At 50.8% G+C, this 26,920-nt stretch overlaps 2 protein-coding genes across 4 annotated transcripts in view; both read right to left on the reverse strand.

The window, feature by feature from the left end:
* The window catches only part of CACNA1S (calcium voltage-gated channel subunit alpha1 S), a 74,944-nt gene extending 62,844 nt beyond the window's left edge, over window positions 1-12,100 (reverse strand). For all 3 annotated transcript variants that reach the window (XM_078002574.1, XM_015120489.3, XM_078002571.1), the window contains exons 1-2: window positions 11,453-12,100; window positions 9,475-9,580 (exon numbers count right to left, since the gene is read on the reverse strand). In XM_078002574.1, the coding sequence (XP_077858700.1) occupies window positions 9,475-9,580; window positions 11,453-11,604 (258 nt within the window). In that variant the 5' untranslated portion in view covers window positions 11,605-12,100. The remainder of the gene's footprint in view (window positions 1-9,474; window positions 9,581-11,452) is intronic.
* A 1,120-nt stretch (window positions 12,101-13,220) lies between these two features.
* ASCL5 (achaete-scute family bHLH transcription factor 5) lies at window positions 13,221-26,530 on the reverse strand. The gene is made up of 2 exons (XM_015120478.3): window positions 26,430-26,530; window positions 13,221-15,147 (listed from the first exon to the last, which is right to left on the reverse strand). Exon 2 carries the CDS (start codon window positions 14,633-14,635, stop codon window positions 14,015-14,017), a length of 621 nt encoding a protein of 206 aa, XP_014975964.2. The 5' UTR covers window positions 14,636-15,147; window positions 26,430-26,530; the 3' UTR covers window positions 13,221-14,014.
* Window positions 26,531-26,920: the final 390 nt, after the last annotated feature.

The raw sequence follows: 26,920 nt of genomic DNA on the forward strand, positions 1-26,920 counted from the left end.
GTAATCCCAACACTTTGGGAGGCCGAGGTGGGTGGATCACGAGGCCAGGAGTTCAAGACCACCTTGGCCAACATAATGAAACTCTGTCTCTACTAAAAGTACAAAAAAATAGCCTGGCTTGGTGGCGGGCGCCTGTAACCCCAGCTACTTGGGAGGCTGAGGCAGGAGAATTGCTTGAACCCAGGAGGCGGAGGTTGCAGTGAGCCAAGATCACACTATTTCACTCCAGCCCGGCAACAGTGCGAGACTCCATCTCCAGAAAAAAAAAAAAAAATCATTATCACAGATTACAAAGGGCTAAAGCAAGAATAGAAGAATGAATGACTCTCTTTAGCCTGGAAAGCGGATACTCTCAATAGTATTAATGTTGTAATACAAGCTCATTCAAGCGTTTTACATTTCTTCTTTTATGTCCTTTTAAATGTGATATCCTAGCATATAGTAAAGATCATGTACTATGAGTATCAGACGGAAATTTCTCCACAAAGCCAGATAAGTTTTCCTCTCCAGTGAGAAATAGGCTATAATAAGTTCTTAAAAATTCTTGTCTTCTCTTCCGTGGCAGAAGAGGGAGAGGCTGGGGGCTGGGGAAAATCCAGGGACGTTCTACACAGGAGGTACTTTGGGGTTCCATCCAGGAGGGTGTCAGATAACCCAGATCACTCTACTTAGGCTTTTGGCAAAAAACAGCCCTCACCCTCCATCTACTAGTCATCTTCCCTGCCCCTCCTCCTCGCTTCAGGGCCTTCTGAGCTCTATCTTTTGTAAAATCAATCATCAGGAAAGGGGGAAAAAAGAGCTAGGATGGAACAAAAGTAAAACGTTTAGCAACGTTGACACAGGGACTCGGCACCTCTACCTGAGCCACAGGGGTCCCGGCTGGAGCAGGGCTAGGTGGCCCTCGTCTACTGGTAATGCATCTGCTCCCAGGTGCAGAAGAGGATGAGAGAGACCTGCACCTTTCAGGGCTGAGGCACACAGACCTTCTGATGTCTGACGCCCAAAGGTTGTGCTGGCATGGAGCAACCTTGGGAGCGTGCAGGATGAACAGGGGGATCTGGGCTGGCTGCTGCTTTGTGTCTCAGGTCTTGGAGTCCCATGGGAAGATGGTGGGTGTGAGGTGGCCAGCCCCGATGACCCTTGCCATGACAGCTACATTGGTTCTCAATTCAAGTGTCTTCAGAAAGTGAAGATGTAAACTACTCTTTGCAACATTAACTCCTAACAAGTCCAAAAAGAAGAAGAAGAAAAGAAAAAGCATCTCCCTCCTCCACCAGCCTATGTTGAGATGAAGCCCTCACCTCTCTGCCCCAAAGAGGCTTCCTCTTTCAAGGGTGTGTGTGAAGAAGACGGTAGCCCCCTGGCCTTGGAGTAAACTCTAGGTAAGAACAGTCTTTCCCCACACCCCAAGGCTTCTTTGTGCCTCCGAGCCCAGCAGAGGACGAACACTGAGGTTTCTATGGTGCTGGATACAGCACAGGGCGGCGTGACCTGAAGAAAAGAAAGTGGGAGGAGGGGGTCCTGGAGTCCAGTGCTTGGTGTAGTGTGGGGCAGGCTCCAGACTGAGCAGGGAAAGGCCTCGGATCCCAGTGTCACAGCAGAGGCCAGACGCTCCACCTTGGGTCAAGGCGAATAGATCACAGGAACTGAGATGGGCTTCCCACATACAACCACTAGGAGGGCAAAGGCAGGGAAGGGTACAGGCCGAAAACGAGGTGCCCAAGGTAAGGGGCAGGCCCTCGCCAGCCTGGGATACTATCTCCTACTCCCAACCCTTGGGCCCAACGGAGGAACCAGTTGAAAAGGAGGGCCCAACACATTTCCATCAGCAAGCAACAGGACCACAAACTCCTCCGTGTTGCCCAGCTCCCACTGAGTGTGGACACGCAGTCATACCCACACCCAACACGCATCCTGGTCTGTGCGGGGCAGTCCATCATCATCCTCCCTAGCTTCTGACGACAGCTAACTAAGGTAGGTACTCTTATCCCCATTTTACAGATGAGGAAGCCAAAGCACAGAGGGATTAATTTCTCCAGGATCACATAGCTACCAAGAGGCAGAGCCATGATATTTACAGTTTGATTCCATACTCTGTGGTCTCAACCACCATGCCAGGCACGGGGAAGAGAGAGAAAGAGCATGCCTGGGACATCTGGGTACATTTGGTAGATCCTGCCCTCAGTCCATCCCAGGTCTGTCTTTTGCACCCCAAGGCTTGGGTTCAGCATGACTTCAGCTGTGCGCTGTTAGTGCTGGGAGGTCAGAGAAGGAAGGGAATGAACATTTATTGAGCAACTCCTGTGTGCAAGGTCAAACACGAGGTTGTTGCACTCATGGATGTAACAGTCCTGAAAAGAAAGATATTGTGGACCAACCTGACCAACATGGTGAAACCCTGTCTCTACTAAAAACAAAAAAAATTAGCTGGGTGTGGTGGTGTGTGCCTATAATTCCAGCTACTCGGGAGGCTGAGGCAGGAGAATTGCTTGAACCCTGGAAGTGGAGGTTGCAGTGAGCTGAGGTCGCACCACTGCACTCTAGCCTGGGCGACAGAGTGAGACTTGGTCTAAAAAAAAAAAAGAAAGAAAGAAAGATATTGTCGTCCTCTGTTCACAGATGAGGTAATGGAGGTTCAGAGAGTTTAGGAAGCTGTGAACCAAAGTCTAGATTGGAGGCAGGTTGGTTTGACTTGAGAGCCTGTCCTTTCTTGCGACTCCTGGGCAGCTAGCACAGCTTGGGCAAAGGCTTTCCTCCAAGGCTTCTGTTGTTCAGCTCTTACAACGTCTGCAGCCCCTGTGCCTGGTGTGAAGGGGCATGGATTGGGATGGGCGGGGAGGGGGAAGCTAAGTGCCCTGAAAGGGGACCTAAGTTCTTGCAGTGGTGGGAGGGCAGGCTCCCGGGTGGGTCTAAACTCCAGGCTTTCATTCATTTCCACAGACCCTTTTTGAGCACCATTACTTCTCTGTACAGTGGCCCAGGCTCAAACAACCCTGTGCTCTGCAGGTGCTGGATCTCTGAGGGGTGAGGCCAGAGCTGCGGTCCTTCTGAGGCCCCAGCCTCCCCAGATGGCGAGTGGAATGGGCTGCTGGCCACAAGAGTTGGCAAGCGCATTCCAGACCCTATAAAAAGACAAACGCCCTGGCTGCCAGAGGCTTAGGCTCCAGCCTCGTGGAGGACACTGCGGCAACTTGAACCCCAGGAATGCGACAGGGGCCTGGTGGAGCCAGCTGATGCCTGAGGGGTGGGCAGCTGCCCTACAGTCCAGGAGGGGTCAAAGGGGCAGCCATCTTGCCCAGCCTGCGGGCCCTGCCCTGCCCTGCCCTCAAGGACAGCAGGCACCATCTACTTAAGCAAAATCTAAATTATCCGGAACTTGGAAATAAAGCAAAGAAAGGATGCCATATCTTTGTAATATCATGTTGGAGCATTTTATAACAGGCCTGGCCAAGGATTATTTAATTATCCAGGTCAGGGTTTCTCAACCTCAGCCCTAATGATATTTTGGTCTGGATACTTCTTTGCTGGTGGGAGGGGGGCCTGTCCTGTGCATTGCAGGGCCCCTGCCTCTACCCCACGAGAAGCTAGTAGGACACATCTCTGCCCCTGCCCCTCCCCTTCACAATTCCAGTTGTTGCCAAATATCCTCTGGGGCAGAACTACTTCCCCTCCCCAATCCCTTGAAAACCACTGACTAGGAGGGAATGTAACTTTGGTTAGCCCTCACTCTTCTGTCCTCTAGAGATACAAATGAATTCTGCCTGATAGGAAGATAATCCCAATGGTTAGAGTTTTATTGCCCTGTAGGACATTAACCAGCTTGGTATCTAACCTAGAATTCCTATTCCATCATTCTTTCTCCAGTATCATAACTTCTGCTCCTCCAACTCCCTTTAACCCAGCTTCACACGCCTGCCTGTTCTCTTCTGAGTTGAACTAATCTTTGGTATGTGTTCCTTCGATATTTTACTTACAGTTGTGTTTTCACTTTTTGAACATCATACTTTGACGTAGGACTGCTTTGAGGGTGAAATGAGATAATGTAGCAAAAGCAATCAGTTTCTCATGTCTGCCCAACAATTAGTAAGTCTGATGATTGTTTTTGCTTTTCCACATTGGTCCCCTCAGCCTGGCCTAGGCTGGAGTGGTAACCCTGCCCAATAAAGGATGTAGGCCTGCCCATAAAGCCACCTGGGCATGCGCAGTGATCTAACCTCTCTGCGCTGCAGTTTACTCCTCTGTACAAATGAGAAAAATAAAAGTACCTGCCTCATGGCATTCAGTGTGATAACACATATAAGGCATTAGAACAGTGACTGACAATATACAAGTAATCGACAAATATTGAATGTCATTGTTGCTGCTGCTGCTGCTGATTTGCTGGAGGACTGGGGGGGGGGTGACCAGGAAAGCCACTAAGAAAAATTAGAGGTTTCAAGGAGAGAAGACACAGAGTTAAAGAGAAATCAGGGACAGACGATGGGCGGGGTGAAGAGGAGTTCTTTACCTGAAATAATCTTTTGTCATAACTGTTGGGAGTTAGACCCTTTGAATCTAGAACAATCTGGGGGTCTCTGTGACTACAGGCATTTTGGCTGGTGAGCCTGCTCTGTGGGACCTGCATGATCAAAGTTCCTTCTGTTGATAGATAAAGCACTAAAACTGAGAAGGTCTTCACTCATCCAGTTACTTCTTAAGTATACTTCTTAAATATACAATATCATCCCCATTTTATAAAGGAGGAAACTGAGGGAACAGAAAGGTTACATAACTTGTCGAAGATCACACAGCTAGTACGTGAGTGGGCCTGGGCTCAAAAGCAGGTTCTAGCTCCAGAACCCATTTTTATAACCACCATGCCATAATGGGCTGATTTCAGAGCCCGGTGCCACTGTAACATCTCACAGTTGGCCAGGACCTCAGCATCCTGGATGCCCCTCTTGCCACCCTCTGACCTGCTGCATATTCATTCCCAGGACTCCTTGCTCTCTCTGGACCTCAGTTTCCTCTTCTGTTCAGGGAGGATCCTGGGCTTTCCCACTGACACAGAGCAGGCAGAGTCAGAAGGGCACCCCTAGCCCCAGGAAACCCGGGCCCCAAGTCTATTACCCTCAGCCAACGCTGGCAGAAGGGATATGGAGGGACATTGCCAAGGGAGCCCATTCCCACAGACAGCAGTCATACCCCCAACCCTGCTCACACACAAGGCAACCGAGGGGAGCCTTTCTCGCCCACAACCATCCCTGCCCCTGACCCACCCAGCCAGTCTGGCATGTGCCAAAGTGAGGAAACCTCTGTCATAAAATGCTTGGACCTACAAATCCAATTGCCTGTCAGTGGACACAGGCACCTGTATCTCCACACATCTGAAGTTGAACTCACCACCTTCCTCTTCCCCATCCCCACCTGCAGTCTTGGTAAGTGATACTGCCATCTGCTCTGTTCCCTTCTGAACCCCAAGTGTCATCCTCCCCCTCCCCTACACTTCCATCCCCACATCCAGTCCTCACCATGGATTCCATCTGGCAGGTCTTTCTTAAGGCCACCTCACAGCCATCTTTACCATCACCAGTGCCTTGGCCCAGCCTCCCCTGTTGCCTGCTTGGATGACTTCCCTGGGCTCCCTGCCCCCTTCCCTGCTTTCCATCCCACCCCATGTCACCCCAATCCATGCTCCACGTGGGGCCTGATTTTTCTAAATCCCCACTTGACCTCTCCGTCTCTTGCCTGCAGCCCTTTGCCCATGTGGCTTCCTCTGCCCAGAGTCCCCTTTCCCTCTTGGCCTTCTACAATGCGCTCCTTCACAGCCAGACTACATAATGGGGGGCCCAATATAAGTGAAAATGTGGGCCCCCATGTTCAAACAGTAGGAAATAAGTGCTGATGAAGGTACTAAATATAAAGCTTTTCCTTTTTTTTCCAGCCCCTTTCTCAACCTACGGTGGTGTCTTTTGATTGCTGTTCGGCGTTGTGTGGGGCAAGTGCAGACTGTCACAAGCACCTCCTCCTAGTCTTCTCCCTCCACCCTCACTATCCCACAGCCCAACATCCTGTGCCTTGGCCAGAGGTGGAGGTGTGGAGCTAGGCATCTCCCCTTCACTCAGACCCGCCACCTCAGCCCATAGTGGACATCCGGCACCCAAGGGTGTTGCAATCTCTGCTTCCTTGGAGACAATAAGTACCTAGAATGGGGGAGGGTCTTGGAGGCTCAACCTCATAGGGTCGTTTACTGAATGGACTGCATCACTGCCAGCCCAGGGTAGAGACAACCAGAGCCATGTCCTTCCCTGAGACACGGCCCTTTCCATTCTCCCACTTGGGCCTCTGCCAAGTGGCCCAGGACTCCAGAGGGCAAAACATAAAGCTGAGAGCCCCTCCTTAGAGGCAGGGAGATGGCAGAAGTCAGGACCTCGTGTAAGCCAAGGCTCCAAGCTTGAGGTGCATGTGCCATTGTCCCAATGTACTTCACTTACAAATCATAAATTCAAAGATAAAATTAATTAAAATTTCAATACGTTGACCACAGAGCATTCAACCCCAAATGTGGGGCCCTTCTGAGTGGGGGTCCTCTGGGACTGCATAGGTTGTACACGTGGGAGCTGTCCCTGTCCTCAGCCTTTAGGTCTCAGGTTAAACATCCCATCCTTTGGGAGGACTTCCTGATCTCAAGACTAGCTTAGGTTCTCTGCCAATATGCTACCAAAATGTTCCCAAACCTTGAACCTTTCCCATTTCATTTTAACTACTTGTTTAATTTGTTTTATCATATTTACTTGTTTAATCCAGGTAATGAAGCTCTGTGAAGATGGGAACTGTGCCTATTTGGTTCACAGTGATATCCCCAGTATGTGCCAGGGATATGATAGGCACTAAAGAAACATTCGTTAAATGAATGAGAAAGTTCATGAACAGTTAATCCTTAGGCCTCCTTTCTTGAAAGCTATGGGTTATTCTAAATGACTGGAAAGACCCCAACCCTTCTCAGATACCTACAAAGCAGCCAATAGGGTAAGAGAGAGAGTACCTGCTGCCCCTTTCTACTCTGACTCCTCTCATCTCCCTCTTGTTGGGTTTTGTGGACATGAACAGTGAGGAGCCCTGAGCTCGAAGCTGGCTAAGCGACTTTGGGTATCACCGACTTTCTCTGGGCTTCACAATTAAGTGGTCGGATTAGGAGTCCTCCCTGAATATTCATTTCCCATACAGCTCTGACATGCCAAGTGGCATTTTCCGCTTTGGAAACATTTTTTATTAGGTTTCCGACTTCCAGGGAACTCATAATCCTGTCTCTATGAACTCTAGGCCTAACCCAAGGTTTTGCAACTCCAGCCCACAAACTAAAGAAAAACACACACAGGACTACATGAAACAGTTAAGGCAGCCATTTTGTTTCAAGATGGAAGATGATATAACCTCTAAGATGTAATTTTTTTTTTTTTTTTTTTTTTTGAGACAGGGTCTCACTCTGTCGCTCGGGCTAGAGTGCAGTGGCATGATCCTGGCTCACTGCAGCCTCGACCTCCCGGGCTCAAGCAATCTTCCCACTTCAGCCTCCCAAGTAGATGGGACTATAGGTATGCACCACCAGGCCCGGCTAATTTAACTTTTGTAGAGACGGGAGTCTCTCTATGTTGCCCAAGCTGGTCTCGAACTCCTGGATGCAAGCGATCTTCACGTCTCAGCCTCCCAAAGTGCTGGGATTACAGGTGTGAGTCACTGCATCCAGCAGAGGTGTAATTTAATATCCTCCAAGGTGGGGCAGAGTTTTTTGCAAAAGTAGTCAATGTCGTAAGGAACTGAGGCCCAAAAATATGAAATCGTGAAGGGTGGGGTAGACCCAGAGCTCTCCCTGCATTCAGAAACATGGAGACTAAGCCTATGGTGTAGAATGCCCAGACTTTACGAAATGCCTTCCTTGCCAGCAAAGGTAGCATTGCCCTGCCAACATTTAATCCCACTCTCCTTCCACACTCGGGAGCTCAGAGTGTTTTCTCCTCATAGCAAGCACACATTTAGAATCCCAGCTTCCCATCGGCTCAAGATAGATTCCCATGGAAACCAGCATAAGGGAAAGGCAGAGATGTGTCAGGCCCTGGACACATGCTAATATACCTCCTCCCTCCCAGGCCCTGCAGTTTCAGTGCAGGAAAAAAAAAATTCCCGTTGAAAAAGGTGGTTCCATTGTCCTGTCCCCTAGGGAGCCTGAGGCCACTGTTTCTAAGAGGGCTTCCCCTAGAAGTCTTTCTGCTGTCACCCACCACCTTGGCAACACAGCCTGTACAAGAGCAGATTCTGGCCAGGCGTGGTGACTCACGCCTATAATCACAGCACTTTGGGAGGCCGCGGCGGGCGGATCACCTGAGGTCAGGAGTTCGAGGCCAGCCTGGCCAACAAGGCAAAACCCAATCTCTACTAAAAATACAAAAATCATCTGGGCATGGTGGCAGGCGCCTGTAATCCCAGCTACTTGGGAGGCTGAGGCAGGAGAATCACTTGAACCCGGGAGGTGGAGGTTGCAGTGAGCCAAGATTGCACAGCCTGGGCAACAGAGTGAGACTCTGTCTCAAAAAAAAAAAAAAAATTGCAGGTTCTAAAGTCAGAGAGACCAAGCTGGAGGCCCTACCACAAGACTTAGATGTGGGGTGACCCTGGGCAATGTACCTAAACTCTCTGAATATCAGTCTCCTTGTCTTTTAAATGGGTCTAATAATGTTACTTACCCCACAGGAGTAGTTAGGGGGATTAAATAATACAATAATGTAAAATATTTAGCTCAAATCCTGGCATTTAATAAGTACTTACTAAATGCTAACCATTTTTATTATAAATTAACTATTGGGTAAGTAAGTCCTTGAAGCTATCTAGGCCTCAATTTCCTCATCCATAAAACAGAATCAGGTGGGGAGGAGGTAGGACAGCCTAATTTTTGAATATCCCTTCCAGCCCCGGCATTTTATGGTTCCAGGTATGTGTTACCGATGAAGGGGTGAAGAGAAAGTGGTATTGTAGAACTCTAAAACATGTTCTTGCTTCAGATTCCTGGATAAAACTCTCCCATGAAGGCAAACTTAGTGGACACAAGTTTCTTATGAATTACATCTAGGGAAGGGAAATTAGCATTCAACCTCTGTGGTTCACTAGCTGACCTTACGAAGCCTCAGTTTCCACATCTATCAAATGGAACCACTTTATGAGGTGGTTGTGAAGATTAAATGAGTTTACTCTCATCCGGTATTAGCACAGTGCCCGGGACCAATGACTGTGTGCTCAGTGCTGGCTGACAATGTCACAGAATCTAGAATAAGCACGTTGACCCTGGAAACCTGTTGAGCCACTCAGCCAGCCCTGCAGGTGGGTGGGGATGCAGGGAGTTAAACCACCAGCACCATCCCCCAGAACAGAGTCCACCAAGGGGGCCTCCCCAAGCCTGGGGCTGCAGGCCGTCAGGAAGGGGGATGGAAGAGCCAATCTTACCAGGCCGAGGTTCAGAGAGTTGTTGTCATCTTCTGGCATGGGCAGGTACACGGCCAAGGCCACACAGTTGGCAAAGATGGTAAGCAAGATGATCGTCTCGAAGGGCCTGGAGCCAGGGTTAAGGAGAGCCCTTGGGCCACAGGGGCATGGGACTTACAGGGTTAAGGGGAAGAGGGCGCTGAGGGTCAGTTTGGACTGTGACTCTGATGCCAGGCAGGTGGACAAGCTGTTGGACACTCACCCACGATGCTCCTTCCCTGAGCACCTGCAGGATACAGTGAGGACCAGGTTCCTGCCTTGACAACTGGCTCCCTTTCCTCAGGAACAAGTCGCTTTCACATAGACTCCTTGGAATGGTAAAGGTCTGGTCCCTGGCTAAGGGCTACTCAGCTTTAAGGCCTAGGGAGTCTTCACACTGCTCCACTCTCAGTGCCTGTCTACGCCCTTGCCTCCTCCCAGGGAGCCATGACTTTCCCAGATTCTGGCCAATCCACAGAGGCTCACCCAGAGAAATGGCACGGGAGGGTAAGGGTTGATGCGGGGTAAGGTTGAGAACTCACCGAGCAGGACTGGGAATGAGGGATGGAGAGATGAACGATGAATTTCCAGAGCCATGTGTGCATGCTGGTGTGCTCGTGCTCACACCCATCACACCTCGCCCCTCCCAGACACACCCACCCACAGCCATTTCTAGAGGGTACCCCAGGTCCATGGCTTTCTTGACTTTCTGACCCATTAGGCAGCAAGTGTGGAAAGAGCTAGAGAAAGCAAGGGAGGAAGCGAGGCAGTTGTTTGGGGGCGGATGGGGAGGCATATTATGTAGATGGGCTTGGCAGAAAAATCCCATTCTCTTCCCAGTAACCTCCAGTGTTTGAGAAAAGAGGAGGGCCACAGGGGCAGGGGGCTACGAGAGGGGAAGGTGCAGAGGAGCAGAGGATGGAGGAGAGGGAGAACCCATGGAGTAAACCTGTTTGCAGAAGAGAGGCAAGGAGGGAGGGCCTAGGAGGGTTCGATGTGGGTGATTCACCGACTGGCCAAGGGCAGGTGAAGGGAACAAGGCTGACACTGACCCCAAGATATCTCTACTTGCCCCACGTTTGTCTTGTCCTTCTAGTTATCCCTCATTCTCCTTCCTTCTAGGGAACAGTTGGTAGGAGCCCAGCCTTCCAGAACCCTTCAGAAATATTTCAAATATGCCCGACCCTCGCTCTCAGAACCCACTTGACACAGCCCTCCCCTTGTCTCTGTCACTCCTTCCTCCCTTCCCCAGATAACCCGGATATTTTCAGCATTCTTCCCCCCAGAGCAAATGCAAACACAGCATGAGATTCGAAGTCTCTGTCCCCAGGGTGGCACGTCTGAGCTAGAACACCCAGGCTTGCTTGGCCTGTGTCTTGGAGCCACTCAGACCAGGTGTCTTTCAGACCCATTTTTTCCCTTGGCTCTGTCCTCAGCTGGGATCTGCCCCCAGAGGGGTCACCCCCCACCCAACCCAAACAAGGGGGAGTTTTCTCAAAGAGGCCATTGAACCTTTTATTGGTTCCTATCCTATTCTGAAATGAGGCTGGTGCTTCAAAAACCTAGTGGCACCCCATGATAATGTGGATTTGGGCACACCTGGGAACAGTCCCCATGAAGCAGGCCCCACCCATAGGTGGTCAGTAGGCATCTCTGGTTGTCACCCAGGACTTGGGTGGCCTGCTCAGGCCCAGGAAGCCCCACCAAGTCCTCCTCCTCTTCCTCCTCCTCTTCCTGTTCCTCCTCCCCCCTCCTCCTTCTCTCCCTCCTCTTCCTCCTCCTCCTCTCCTGCGCAGCTGAGGGCTCCTTCCCCCAGCCTCACTCAATTCTGTGAGTTCACCCCAGGTCTAAGTCCCAGGCCTCCCTGGCCCTCCTGTAGGAAGTGTGTGCTCTGTGATCACCCCTGAATCCCTCCCCCATGATGCATGCTCCCCCCCACGGCCTGGGCCCTGAAGGATACTTCCATTCTACGATGCTGATGCAGGCCTTCCTCAGGGGGTTCTCCAGGGTCAGGCAGAACAAGGCCCGGGGTGGCCTTGGCAGAATCTCAGGAACCGGCTTCTTGGGCTGTTTCTTCCTCAGGCCTTCATCCTGGGGTGAGGACGGCTCCATGGCTTCCCTGGGAATCTGGCTCCCCCTCCCCAGTGCCCTCTCTTCCCTGCGTCCCCAATGCCCCCCGCCTTGAGGACTGGGCTGGCTGAGGCTGTCGGCTGAGCCTGCCCTGCTGAGCCAGCCGGGGGGCGGGGGCAGCAGTGGGGGCAGGAGGATTACTCTCCCCACTCCCAGCAAGTAAAATTAGCCTCCACTCGGCTCCCCACTGCCGGGCCTGAGCTCCTGAGGCCAGACAGCTGTCATTCCATCCAGTCCAGCCAGTGGCTTCCCAATCTGTCCCCTGAGGAGGGTGGGGGATGGGGAGAAGAACTTACACACAGGCCTGGGATGGGGCAGGGGCAGTGGGAGAGGGAGACAGGATGGAAGGTTTCAAGCCTGCGGCAACAGAGATCAGGAAGCGGTAGCCTTGGATATGGAACCTCAAACGGCAGAGTGGCCCCCTCATGCCAAAATTAGGTTTCCCCTCCTCAGCCCCATGACATTGTCTGGAGAAGGCACTGGGCAGCCTAAGTCAGGACAGCTCCACAGCACCCTCTACCTAGCTCAGTATTTGCACCATCAGCCAAGACTCCCCAAACATACCCTCAACCCACCCCCCAAGCAATCCCATGTCAGGGAAACAGTAAACCCCTCTCCAGTGGGCTGGAAGACTCCCAGAACATCCCTGAGTGTACACACCTCTGGCATAGCACCTGCCTCACTGTGGAGCATCTGCTGTGTATCTTTCTTCCTCACCTCCTCCCACCCCTACAGGTGTAAAGGTTGTGGGCTTTATCTCTGGGACTCTGGCCCCTTCTCTGCACAGTCCCCACATATACTATGCTCCCTGTAAATGATCACTGAGGCCAGGCGTGGTGGCTCATGCCTGTAATCCCAACACTTTGGGAGGCTGAGGTGGGCAAATGGCTAGAGCTCAGGAGTTCAAGACCAGCCGGGGCAAGTGGTGAAACTCTGTCTCTACAAAAAATACAAAAATTAGCAGGGTGTGGTGGTGTGTGTTTGTAGTCCCAGCTAGTAAGGAGGCCAAGGTGAGAGGATCAGTTGAGTCTGGGAGGTTGAGGCTGCAATGAGCCAAGATCGGGCCACTGTACTCCAGCCTGGGTGACAGAATGAGACAGAGTGAGACTTTGTCTCAAAAAGAAAAGTTCATTGAGGTCAGCCGCGGTGGCGCATGCCTGTAATCCCAGCACTTTGGGAAGCCAAGGTGGGCAGATTACTTGAGGTCAGGAATTCCAGACCAGCATGGCCAACATGGTGAAACCTGAACTCTACTAAAAATACCAAAAATTAGTGGGCGTGGTGGTGTGCACCTGTAATCCCAGCTACTCTGGAGGCCAAGGCAGGAGAATTGCTCAAACCCAGGAGGCAGAGGTTGCAGTGAGCAGGCATAGAATCACTGCACTCCAGCCTGGGCAACAGAGCAAAACCTGTCTCAAAAATTAAAATTAAAATTAAAATTAAAATTAAAATTAAAAAAAAAATTCATTGAATGCCTGAGCTAACACTGAACCTTAAATGCGCTAACAGCGAATCCCACATACCCTTCCAGCAAGTACTCTGGACTAGGAGTGGGAATGAGAAAGGGGCACCAGGAAGGGTGAGGGTAGACAATGATCTAGGAATGAGAAAAATTCAAAAATCCTTTTATTTAGCTCTTTGGTGCCAACACAGTGCCTATGTACCCATATGCACACCCCCCTCCCCCAAGGCTTACAGTCTGAGGGAAAAAAACCACAGTCCCCACCCAACCTGGGACAAAACTAGATGACCTCGTTGGGGGGTGTGAAGGGAGTGATCGCCCCCCACCAAGGAAGCTAGAGAACGCCACCAGGGCACACAGGTCGCCTCTGCTGAGTCTGTGGGTTCGGTCCGGGCTGAGCGCCGGCAGCGGCCTGGCCTCCCATCCCTTCCTCTGGGTTCCTTTCTCAAAGGGCAAGCGTGCTCCCAAAGAAGTCGCTAGTATTTGAAGCCATCTGGTGGAGAGCAGGGGCATGATAACCGAGGGATCAAAGCCGGGCTTGCCTCCCGGGAACTCGCAGAGACTGGGCTGCGCCTGCGGCGAGGAAGGAAGAAGCAGGCCGAGCGGGAGCCAGACCCAGGGATAATCGTCCTGGAGTGCCCCTCTGCACCCCGGAGGGGACGCAGGACGCCCGGAGCAGTCCCAGGCCCTGCCCCTCGCTGCACCCACGGAGCTCCTCAGGTCTCTATCGCGCGCCTCGCACCCGTTGCCCTGCACTTCCTCCCCAAGTTGACGGAGGAGGAAGGATGTCGCAGACACGGGAGCACCGCGGACCTCCTGCAGTCACCAGCCTGCGGCGCATCGCGGGTGACCCAGCAGCCTCCCGCTGCTCCCGAAAGTGGGACGGGGCCGACGGATCATTCCCCAAGCCAGGGGCTGCCACAAGCCCGATCAATGGCAGGATTCCTCCGATTCCAAGAAAGGCGAGGGGGAGAAGCAGGAGGACTCGGATGACTCCGGTACCAGGGAGGAGGGCGCCCGGGCCTCGCCGTCGCCAGGGCGGTCGGGCCGGGGGGCGGCGGGCGGCGCCGGGCAGGGCCTGGTGCCCGGGAGGCCGCGGGCGGCGGGGGGCGTCGCGCCGTCTGGGGCCGAGCTCAGCAGCTCCTGCAGGTACTTGATGTAGCGGATGGCGGCGCGCAGCGTCTCCACCTTGCTAAGTCGTTTCTCTGCCAGGGCGCCGGGGAGGTGGCCGCGGAGGCGCGCGTAGCCCTCGTTGACGCACTTAACGCGCTGCCGCTCGCGCTCGTTGCGCTTCTGGATGAAGGCTGGCTCGAAGGGGTATTCGTAGACCCCGAAGGCACCGGGGAAGGGCACATAGGGGAACACCCCCGCGTAGGCGTCGTAGTAGGGCTGCTCGGCTGGGCCCGGGTACAGCAGGAAGGGCACGTTGCCTAGGGGCTCGGCGGGAGGCAGGGGCGCCTGCCGGGGAGGGGGCATGACGCCCAGCTGCATGCAGCTGGGGGGCCCCAGGGGCCTCCGGTCCACCAGAGCCCGGCAGAAGTTATTGTTCATGGTGCCACGTGGAGCTGGACCCAGAGTGAGGCCCCCACCGAATGGCCCCTGCTTGGGGTCTACACGGTCTCGACCACTGGGGCAAATCACATCGCTAGCAGCAGCTCCGGGGTACCAGGATTTGCTAGGGCCTCTTTTCGCCCTTTAGGGTGGCTTCCAAGGACTCCCTAACACCAGCCATCGTCCTAGACAAGTGTGGCCCCTCTCAGGGGGTCGGTGCACACCTTCTCAGATCCAGCCCATGGCGCCGCGGAACTCTGAGGGCCCACACCTCGCTCCGCAGCACCCATGGGCACGGCCACAGACCCGCACGCCTTGCCTCTTCCTGCCGCCCAACATGGGCACCTCAGGCCTAAACCCCAGGCTCCATGCCCTCCACCCCCACCCCAGCGCCTGATCCTTGGTCCTCACGGCCTTCGAGATCCCTGATCCCTGGGCAGTCCGGGGTGCCCAAACTGATGGCTGCTGTTAGGAGTGCGCCAGCTCAGTGGAGGGAGTCCCGGGAAACATTTCTAAACAAGAGGAGAGGAGAGTGAACATATCAGTTAGGAAAGGCCTGTATTATGGGCTTATTTGTATCATCTCCACCCGCAAACGGGATTGTAAGCCTCATGAGGAGAGGTGGTTGGCTACTGAAGGGGCACAGATCTGGGTTAAAATCTTGTGCGCATCCCTTCTTACTAGTCGGGTGACCGCTTTGAGTCATGGTTTCCCTAGGAAGGGCAAGGGAAACATCCCTGACAAGAAATTAATAAGCGAATCAACTGTGAAAGTATGTATGCAAAAACACCTCCTAAAGGGCATAGCTTATAGAAATGCCCAATTTTGTCATGTCCCTTGAGAGTGGGGATTAAGTCTCATCACTGATCCCTTCCAGGGCCTTACATCTAGAAGAAGGTCTGAGACTGCCTATTGAATTAGCAGCAGCAGCCATCAGCCAACGAGGGAAGCCAACTCTTTATGGAAAGGAATGCCTCTTTGATAACCAGGTAGGTGTTGTTGGTCCGTTCAAAGCCCTCTGCCTGGCAGAGACAGTCATCAAAGCCTTCCCTGCCCCAGTCCCTATGGTCCGAGATACACCCTCTCACCCCACCCTGGGTTTCTCCGTGGCACCTAATGGGGGCATCTATTCTTTCACCTGTATGTCCTGAGCCTAGCCCAGCCCCTGTCAAGTAATAGATGCTCCACAAATACATGTGGAATAACTGAGAGAGAGGATTAGGCAGAAAGCTGGGTTTGTTAGGGTGGGACTGATTACACGTAGCCTTTCATAGGATTTAGGAAGCTGTTATTTCAGAAATAATTGGTGTGTGTTGAGTTTAGGTGCCACCAAGCTTCATTGAATGTGGTTATCAGATCCAGGTTAGGTGCCATTTTGTCTAGGAAGCCTCTCTGATCGCACGCCCACCTCTTGTGTGTGTCTACAGGGTACCATAAGGTCTATATTAGCACTTATCACGACTCTATTATTTTTTCCCTCTTCGTAAAAGATGCTCAGGACTTAGCAAGTGAGTGAGTGATGGGCAGCGTGACACCTTGGCCACTGGGCACGGCCTCTCCAAGAGACAGAAAGGGGCTAGCTCTCTCCCTGACAGGAGGAGTTCGTGGTAAACTCAGATTCCTGAGAATGTCTCCTTCTGCACCCTCTCACCTCTGTCCTTATTGCAGGCCCTGAGTCTGTTTCCAGCTCGCTTTGTCCTCCACACTAAATGAGGACCAAGAAAAATCAACAATGATTCTAAGCATCACGGAGACTTAGATGTGTTCTCAAAAGTGAAACCAGGCCAGGCGTGGTGGCTCACACCTGCAATCCCAGCACTTTGGGAGGCTGAGGTGGGAGGATCACTTGAGGACAGGAGTTCGAGACCAGCCTGGCCAACATGATGAAACCCTGTCTCTACTAAAAATAAAAAAAACTAGCCGGGTGGGATGGTGGGCGCCTGTAATCCCTACTACTTGGGAGGCTGAGGCAGAAGAATCGCCTGAACCTGGGAGGTGGAGGTAGCAGTGAGCCAAGACCATGCCACTGCATTCCAGCCTGGACGACAGAGCGAGGTTCTCCTTAAAAAAAAAAAAAAAAAAAAAAAAAAAAAGAGTGAAACCAAATGTCTGAGAATTCAGGACAAATTCACATATCCCTCCCCTTCTCAATGGCCTTCAAAGGCTCCCCGTTGCTTTCAAGAGAAGGTTCTAGAAAATGTCTCCCAAACAGACCCTCAGATCTATCAGGTCAGTCTTCTCTGGAACTCTTAGCTCTCCTGATCTCACACTTGGCTTGTGCTGGCTCTGGTCCTGGGGGCCCTCTCTACGCCTCTCTGCTTTACCCAGAGTCCTGCCATCCTTGATTCCAGCTCCTGCCCATTCTGACTGCCTGAGCTCTCTGACTTCCAACATGGGTTGTGCATTATTCTATGTCTTCAACCAGAATGTAAGCAACCAAAGGCAGGGGCTAGGGCTTTTATTTCTCAGGTAACACCTATCAGTCCCTTGCTCAAAATGATTTTCTAGCAGTTCTCTTTTACTGTACAAATTTGGGATCCAGACTGCACTCTCCCATATGACCCCTGTCTATTCATATTTGACTTCATTATTTAAATTTAATTTGATAGGGGTCAGAAGTTTACGACAATTTTAACAAGTACAACTTACTATTTGTTCATGCTGATTTAATATTCATAACTTATTTATTTTCCTCATATACTATTTACATTTTTTCATATAACAATTCAGAAAGGTGATTCAAACAAGAAACCTCACAGTTGGACTGTGTATTTCTTGAGCCAATTCTGTCTTTACTGTTAGAAAAGAACGGATAGGCCAGGCGCGGTGGCTCATACCTGTAATCCCGGCACCTGGTGAGGCCAAGGAGGGAGGATCACTTGAGCCCAGGAGTTTGAGACCAACCTGACAACATGGCAAAACCCTGTCTCTACGAAAAATTAAAAAAGTTAGTGGGGTTTGGTGGCATGTGCCTGTGGTCTCAGCTACTCAGAGGGAGGCTGAGCGGGGAGGATGGCTTGAGCCCAGGAGGCAGATGTTGCAGTGAGCTGAGGCTTCACCACTGCACTCCAGCCTGGGCAACAGAGCAAGACCCTGTCTCAAAAAAAAAAAAAAAAAAAAAGGAAAAAGAAACAACTCATAACCTACCTGCCAGGTAGCATAGGGGGGTACACACCTGCAATTGTGTTCTGCATCTATCACTGAATACGAAGCTGAAGAACACAGTGTAGTATATTACCATTAAGCGGTATGATTTTCATTCAGTAAATATGTACAGAGGGTCCTGGATATCCTGGTACTGCTCTACGTACTAGGATAGAACAGCAAACAAACATTGTAGTGAAATAATAATAATAATGATAATCATAGCTACACTTATTATTCATGATGTGCAAGACACTGTGCTAAGAGCCTGATGTGAATCATCTCATTTAATTCTCATGCCATCCTTGAGAGGTACGTGCTAATATTGTTTGGTTTTACGGGTGAGAAACTTGAGGCACATGAAGGGTAAGTCACTTTTTAAGGACCCACTGTTAGGAATTCATGAACTAATAAAGGCTAACCCACAATCTCAGTTTCCCACCTCTTCCCTCAGTATTTCTACTAGTGGCTTCTCATCTGATCAAATGATCGGAGAGGTTTACACTGACCTAACAAAAGAATCTTAGTAAATTATTCCTGCTGGAGAGGAATTACGATTATAATTATAATTCCTGGAGGGGATATCCCGCTGAAGATTCAAATTATGATGCTGTTATTTAGCTTCTGCTAAGAGAAGAACTAAAGGTCACCCTGGTCACCTTTTGGGAGGGTAACACCCCCTTGAAGATGTGTTTGGCGGGTGGCCCATGGAGTTCTGCTGCTGGGAATACGCAGACTGAAGTATCATCAGATTGAGTCAAGCAGCAGGAGCCCCCTTGCCTGAGCTTAGAAAACCTGAGCAGAGGGCCCAGGAGGATCTATCAGTAGCAAGAGAACCTACTCATCGGCTAAGTTCATGGGACTGGGCAGAACGAGCTATCAATAGCGCCACAGTGTGGTGGTGAGACGCAATGGCGGCCACAGATTGATGAAATTCCCATCCCCACCCCACGGGTGTCAAAGTCATCACTTCCTGTGACAGCTCCCTTTGGGGACTGTGGGTCCCTAGGTCTCCTGGAAAATTCAGGGTAAGAGAAGACCCCTTAGGAAAAGCTATTGAGTTTTCTGTCAACGTCTACTAATTTTCTGCTTGTGTTTGTTAAGCAATTCATATCACTTAAACTTTCACTATGTACACATGTACATAAAACATGTATCAATACAATTAGATGTATTTTGTTGTTTTGAGTTAAAAATAGCAATTGCATCAGCATTAGGCAACTTACTAGATAAAAATGTGGCTCTGAAACAGTGGAAGAGCTTTCCCTCTACTCTTAGCCCCCATGGTGACTGCTGAAAGAGCTAGTTGAATGAACCCGTTGATTGCCTTGAGTAGGCACAGACTATTAGTTGCAGGCAATGCTGTCCCCCTTTTTAAGGGGCCCTGGTTCCTCTCTGGGACAGAAGCCACTCCTTGCTTTCAGCAACCCCGTTCATCACCAGCTGTACTCTAGTTTACTTTGCCCTGGGAAGCAGCCGAGCAGATGTGCTTGGCAGGAAGTAACTGCCGTTCCTCCCAGGAGCTTTCTTCGTGGTGCAAGCTACCTGAGCTCTTATGCCTGCAGTCTGCGCTCAGTTGTACCATGTACAGTTAGTTTGTTTAGGGCCAGCTATCATCAGTTATTGTGGAAAGAACTTTCTAATCCTCAAATCTGACTTGCACCAGAGAGGGTGCATTGCCAGCGGGGGTCTCCCGGCCCTCCTTTGCAATGCCTTGCTGCTTCTAATTGTGTAGCATTAGTTTGCCCCAGCAGTATTAGCCCCTTGTTGTCCCTATTGCCAGAGGATCTCACTGTCCACGCTCCTGGGGATGGCACGTTATCATAACTTGCTGTTAATGGTTTCATACTCATCCCCTGCCCATCTCTCCCAGGCCTCTCCCTGGTGCCCAGTGTTCACCAGGGCCCTGTCTCCCCACCCTCCTCAGTCTTATACTCTGCATGGGCAACAGGCAGCCTGAGGGCCCTCTCCCCAGGGCTCTTCCTGTCACTGCTCCCAACCCAGGCTGTAAACTGTGAGCCCAAGAACTCTGGTCTTATCCTTCTTTGAGACACACAGTACAAGCTCAGTATTTGTTGATTGACACTTGTGGGAAGCCCTGGGGAGGCAAAGGCAGATGTGAACTCTGAAGAAGAAGACAACATCATTCTACCTTTCCTGCTTTTCTCATTGTCTTTAGTGGGACTGGAACCAGAATTGGGGGTCTGAGGTCAGGAACTGGCTGAATATGTCTCTTTCAACAGGGAACCCATGACTCTGAAGGAGGTATTGGGGAAAGTGATTCCATAGTCTTCTTTTTCGCCTACCACTCTGAGAGATTTCTGAGAGTTGGCTAGTCCATAATGCTGCTTTTGGGCAGCAACAGGGAGACTGCTTCCATAGCCTCCCCTCTACCCACTGCTGCCAAAACTGGGAACATTTATCAGGACGCCAAGGACTCAGAATGACAGAACTCATTAGCTCTGTGGAGTTCTCACTCATCCCCCTGCCTCCAGGCAAGATGGTTTCTAAAACCTTTCCCCTAAGGGCTCCATAATTTGAGAAATGCAGCTCCCCACATGCCCCTCCTTGGATACCCACATTAGCATTCGCCCTTGGAGGGCACATTAGCATCAGAGGCCCTGGGAAGGCCCACAAGTAAAGAAACCTGTTTGTGTTTAACCTCTGAATTCCCAATGGGACAGAACACTTTTAAAAAAATGGTCTTAAGCCCGCTAACATCAAATAGAATACACTTCAGGAAATTCTGCCTTTGAATCTCCAGGATACATATATTAAAACAAACAAACAAACAAACAGGGGCCGGGTGTGGTGGCTCACACCTGTAATCCCAGCACTTTCGGAGACTGAGGTGGAAGGATCGCTTGAGCCCAGGAATTTGTGACCAGCTTGGGAAACTTGTGCTTCTAGTCTTTTTTAAGTCTTACTCACACCTACATTTTCCTTTAGGAATTCAGTTTAGTATATGGTTTCCAATAGGGTTCTGTTTTAATTTTGTAGACCAATAATTGGCAGTGTCAATTTATTTAGCATTCATTAAGTAGACCATCTTTTTATCACTAACTTGAAAAAAACTGTCATTAAATATCATATTCATCTTTCATTAGGTTCTGCATACTTGAGTAGAGAGCCTATCTCTACTAAAAATAAAAACAATTAACTAGATGTGGTGATGCACGCCTGTAGTTCTGGCTACTCGGGAGGCTGAGGTGGGAGGATCAGCTGAGCTCAGGAGGTGGAGGCTGCAGTGAACTGTGATTGTGGCACTGCACCTGGCTGGGTGACAGACCCAGACTCTGTCTAAAAAAAAAAAAAAAAACCAAAACAACAACAAAAAACCAAATAGGAAATCTTACGATCTCCCTTGTGGGGTCTGTCACACAACCTGTAAATATTTCTAGAAGGATAACCTCACCACCCCCACCATATACATAGTGAACACTCCAGACCACATATTCAACATAAACAATCATTTCCGAATCTTGACAGGTATAGTTTCAACGTTGATGGGAGAAGGGGCAGCCAGGCCCTGTGCCCATGAGCCCACATGGCACCTTGCTGGGTTAGAAAACAATGCTTCATGCTCTGGGTGGGTGTCGTGTAGGCGGGATTCCGGCCCCACTTGCCCCTTAGCCTGCACTGAATGAGGGAGTACTGTCCATGGGCCCCAGAGCCTGCTTAGCCCTTCACACTGCCTTCCATGCCATCCTCCCTGCCTCAAGTTTGGAAACCTCTGTTGCTCCCCAGCAACCTGGCTGCATCCAGTTTCACAGAGAGAAAAACTCACAGAGCTTTGACATGGGCTGACCAAGCCAAGTCCTCATTGTGGCATCACTTTGCTGAGAGTCTTAAAGAAGAGAAACAGGGTGGAGAAGGAAGGGCTAGCGTGGACTAGGTGCCCTCTGATGCCTGGTGCTTTGCGGCGTGCTCTGCTTTCCTTATCTCATGTCATCCTCACACCTGAGAGAAGTTATTACTCTTCCGGTTTACAGAAGAGGAAACAGGCTCAGAGAGGCTAAGAGAGATGCTCAGCGTCGCACAGCTGATTGAATTTACCCAGGTCTCATTGGGTTGATATATGAGGACTTTCTTGGCTAGGCAGGGGTCCCCAACTTTTTTATGAGTAATGATTGTTACAGGATCTCTTGAGGGTGGAGTTGGGTGAGGAGCTTAGTCCTTCCCAGTTACCTGAATATAACCGGGCATTTGCAATGCTGTGGAGTCATGGGAAGATGTTCCCAGAGGTAACCACCCCCAATTCCTAGGAAAAATATCAAGCTTCTACCTCCTAAACCTTGAGCACGGGCTTTAGATCAAACTGGCCGGGATGAATCCTGGCACTGCTCTTACTGGCTAAGTAGCTTTAGGCCAGTAACTGATTTCTGTAAGCCTGTTTCCTCATCTGAAAAGTGAAGGTAATAATACCTACCTTAGAGGTTACTGTAAAGATAAAGGTAATGTATGTGAGCCATGTGGCACCGAAAAGCAATTGAATTAATGGTAGCTGTTATTGCCGGTAGGGGATGAGTGACCTTCAGAAAAGCTCCCAGAAGCTCTAGGACCCTTGGATGTGGCTAAGAGAAGCCCAGGACGGCAGGTGCCCCTCCAACATTGTTCCATCAACATTGCAATGGACACAGCACCAATGCTCACACCCAGTAGCTTCCCATAGTCACATCTGTCCTGATAGAGTCTAAAAGGAAAATTCTATGCATAAATGTCTGTTTTTTCCCCTCAAATCTTTGAATGAAAAGGGTAACTGAATTCAAATAATTCTAATAAATTGAATTTATTCAACCATGTGTTCTATTGCCTGTCAATCCACCTACCAAATAACATCTCTTGAGCTCCTTCAAGGAATCCTTCTGTGGGCTGGGGACCCAGCACAGAACAACCTCAACTGCTGCCCTCAGTCTAGTAGAGGACAAAAGGACCACATCTTAGTGCCCACACACACCTGGCACTTACCTATATGCCAGACGCTGTTCTAAGTGTACTACAAAACTCTCATTACGACCTTATGATGTCAGGACTGATGGTATCCCCAACTTACAGATGAGAAGAATGAGGCACAAAGTGGTTAAGCAACTTGCCACGGGTCACACAGCTGATAAATGTTGACCTGGGATTCAAGGGATCCTTTCTACACTCTGGGACTGGGTAGGCATCGCCATCCTGTCCAGGAACGAGTCTTTCGTAGCCCAGAAGAATAAGACTCAGATTCAGAAGAAAGTCCATTCCCTACATTACTCCTACTACCCCACCCCACCCAAGGGGAGGAGGAAGAGTCTATGGCTCAGAAGCCCGACACCTGGACTCTTGTCCCAAAGCCACCAATAGGTGCTAATGGGACTGCACAAATCTTACCATCAGATAAAACTGCTCCGTGCTTTGCCTTTCGGGGAGTAGAAATACCTTCTGAGGAGTCCAACAACCTTATTGGGGGGTGGGTTTTGGGGTTGCAGAAGGGAAAGGTGAGACCCTGGCCAAAATTATGCCTAGGAACCCAGTATTTAACTTGCTCTCTCTGGCTGAAGTGACTCATACTGCTGTGCAAATGCAAGTTGCTACGATTCCTGTTCTCATCATTGGTTGCACACAGTAGGTGCTCAAGAGTGTTTCTGAATGCTTATGATTAATCAATGTTAATTTCAAAGAAGACAAAGAGGAAGGAAAAGCCTCCTATAGACACAGTGAAGTCATGGTCAGAATGAACCAGGCAGTTCTGCAGAGGAAATCAGTTTGAACCCTGGAAATTCAAGCTGTGCCTGAGCCTCCCTTGATGAGGAACAGTCAACCTCAGAGCTGGGTTCACAGGCTGGGAAGCCAGGGAGGCTGGGGTGGAAGGGTGGGTACCATGGAAGCTGCCCCCAAGGGTGCTGCCTGCCAGACTTTGCCCTCTGAGTCGCCCACCCATCATCACAGCTGTCTCCTCCCCAGCCCTCCTGCCCTAGGCTCCAGTGCCGACCTCAAGCAGAGAGTCATGCCCTGGGGCCCGTATTATTGCCAACTCAGGGGAACAGAGGAAAAAGGATTCTTACTCCCTTCTCTACAAAAAGGAGTCTCCCTTGTAGGTGATGGGTATTTCATGGGAGAGAAAAGCCCTTAGGGGCCACAGAACAAAAGTTTGAGGGTTCCCAAGGAAGATGGGCCTGGTGGCCTCTCCAGATCATATTAATAGATCCAGAGAATTTGTAGGTGGGAAGTGACTGCAGCTGCAAGGCTGGAGGGGAGATGGCACCCGTAATGAGGGAAGGAGATTCATGAACTAACATTGTTCAGCACTTGTGATGCTTCACACTCTGGATCTCATTCGAGCCTCAGGGTGTCCTTGTGAAGTGGGTGTCTGCAGACCCCACTCCACAGGAGGGACCGAGGCCAGGAGAGCCTGGACCTGTGGCCAGGGTAGACCATGGCCCTGGTTCTCCACTGCCCCCATCCCAGGTTCCCCTCCTGGTGGCTGAGGCCCTTGCAGCTCCCTCTGTGTGCAGGCTGTCACTGGGATTCTCCAACCTGTCTCATGCATGCAATTACCTGTATTTTAGAGGGAACTGGGTCTCTCTGAACTTGTCATACCTTGGCTTACGACCAGGGACTCTGGAGCCAGCCAGATGTGTGTGAGAATCCTGGCTTTGCCACTTCCCAACTATATGACCTTGAGCAAGCCTATTCATTTCCTCTTCTGTAGGCTGGGGAGAGCAACAGCACTCACTTCCTAAGGTTACTGCAAAGTTCAAGAAGATCATGCATGAAAACACCTTGGCGGCTTCGTGGCTGGGAAGTGCTCAGTAATCAACAGCTGCTCACACTCCCAGGCCTGGCATCTAGGTTCCCAGCAGTCTGCCATCCTTCTCTCCAACCTTCTCTTCCCCCATATCCCCACATCAGCCCTCAGCTTCAGCATGAACACAGCTCTTTCTCTTCTCTCAAGCAGCCTCTGCGTTCTCCCCTCTAAGCCCATGTTCACAGAGTTGCTCCTTTCCGGGAGAATCAGCCCCTTGCCTTTCTACTCATCCAACTCCTACTCCTACTTCTGGAACCCATTTGGGTCTTTCTTTGTCCACAGAACTTTGCTACCCTCTCCTGTTTCTGCTCCTTCTCCTCCCTGAATCCTAAAGCCTTGGCGTGTTGGCTGTCAGTGGTCAGAGTTGGTTGGTGTGCTCTCGCCTTGCTCTTCACCTTGCTGTGCATTTGTGTCTTGCTCTTTCAAAGAGCAGAAGTTCCTTGAAGGGCAGGAACCTCACGCCCCCTCTGTTTCTTGTGGGTCCAGCCCTGCCCCTGACATACAGGAGGTGTCCAAGAAGTACCTGATGTGGAGGGGTAATTGAATGGCTGCTGGATAAATGGCAATTGAATGGGCACAGGTGAGTGTCACCAGTCCATGACTATTCTAGCAAAGCAGGTGGTCTCACATGCCGTGTCACCTTCATTTAATGTCTGTGGTAGAGCAGCGATGCAGAGGTCTGAGCCTTAAAATACAAAACTCATCCATCCAAACTGCCTCCTCTGGGAGCAGGATAAAAAGCACAGGCACTGAGTGGGAGGAAATGTTGTGTTCTAATGGGGACAGAACCTTGGCTCACACCATAGGGGAAGGAGACTGTTATTTGCTAGGCACCTTACCATGTGCTAGCAATTTATTGATTTAATCTCTTCAAGTTCCCTTAGCTCTTTTTAAAGTTAATTTTCTTTTATTTTCCCTTTTTTTTTTTTTTTTTTTTTAAAGAAACAGGATCTCACCTTGTCATGCTGGCTGGAGTGCAGTGGGACAATCATAGCTCACTGTAAACTTGAACTCCTGGGTTCCAGTAATCCTCCTGCCTCAGCCTCCTGATTACAGCTATGCACCCTCATGCTGGGTTGTTAAAATTTTTTTTGTAGAGACAGAATCGAACTTCTGGCTTCAAGTGATCCTCCCGCCTCAGCCTCCTGACTGGCTGAGATTACAGGCATGAGCCACTGTGCCCCGCCCTCCCTTAAATAACTTTCTACTCCCATTTTATGGATGGGGAAACTGAGGCTCAGCGAGCTTAAGTGAGTTTAAGGGGGATCATATTTTTAGTAAATGGCAGGATTAAAAACAACAAAAATATTTATATAACATTTATTCTATGCCAAGTACTAGTCTAAGCACTTTACCCATTTGATTCTCACACACTGCTGTGAGCCATATACTACTATTAACTCACTTAACAAGTGAAGGGACAGAGACCTAGATATGCAAATGGCCTGTGGTCCCACAACAACTAAGTAATGGAGCTGGGGTTGAGCCTGGGCAATCTCTCCCGTGGCCAGTCCCCTCACCACTGCTCTGCACCTCCTGAGCCTGCTCCCAAGTTCAGACCCAGGCCCAGCTCTCCTCCTGCCTAGACCCTTCACATCGAGCAAGTCCCTGGGAAAATGCCCGCTCAGTAGCAATGGCCTTGGCAGCACAGCTGGTCTCGCCTTCTCCCCGCACTGGTGGGTGCATAACCCCAGCCAGCAGGTGGCTTGGCTCTGTTTTCCTTTCCTTTGGGTAGGAAAGCCATCGGGGTGACTAAGCCCTGAGTAAACAGTGTTCCTGGCCTCCCTCCTCCAGGCCGGGTGGGGCCATCACTATTTCAGGATCAAACTCGGGCACATCCCTCAGCCACCACCTTCGCACGGTTACCTCTCTGGGTTTGTTCCTCCAGCAGCGCCGTTCCTGATCAGTGGCTCTTGAACCTCCTGGGGGAACTGTGGAATCTCCGGAGCTGCCCGCCTGCCCAGCAGCACCTTCAGCAGCCTCTGGCCGGGCTTTCCTGCCACGGCACCAGGAGCCAGGTACACTTTACCTGATTCAGCTTCAAACGGCAACACACCCAGAAGGGGAGGGAGGAGGGGCGGCAGGGGGTGGGGGCTCCTCTGATCTGGGATCAGCTCCCAAGGAGGAGAGAGGGCCAGTCCTGGCCTCCTGTGATTGGCTGCCCTGAGTCTGGGCAAGCGACATGCAGCTCTGGGCTGGAGCGTAGGAGGAATGGGGATGCTGTCCAGGGCGCTGCCCTGCTGAGAGCCAAGGGAGGGTGACACATCTGGCCCAGCTGCCAGGGAGCCTCAGATAGCCTCTGGATGGAAGTCTGTGCAGCAGGAGGGACTTGAATTAGCGCGTAGGAAATGCGTCCT

Source organism: Macaca mulatta, chromosome 1, assembly GCF_049350105.2.
Source record: "Macaca mulatta isolate MMU2019108-1 chromosome 1, T2T-MMU8v2.0, whole genome shotgun sequence".
NCBI classification, from domain to species: Eukaryota; Metazoa; Chordata; class Mammalia; order Primates; family Cercopithecidae; genus Macaca; species Macaca mulatta.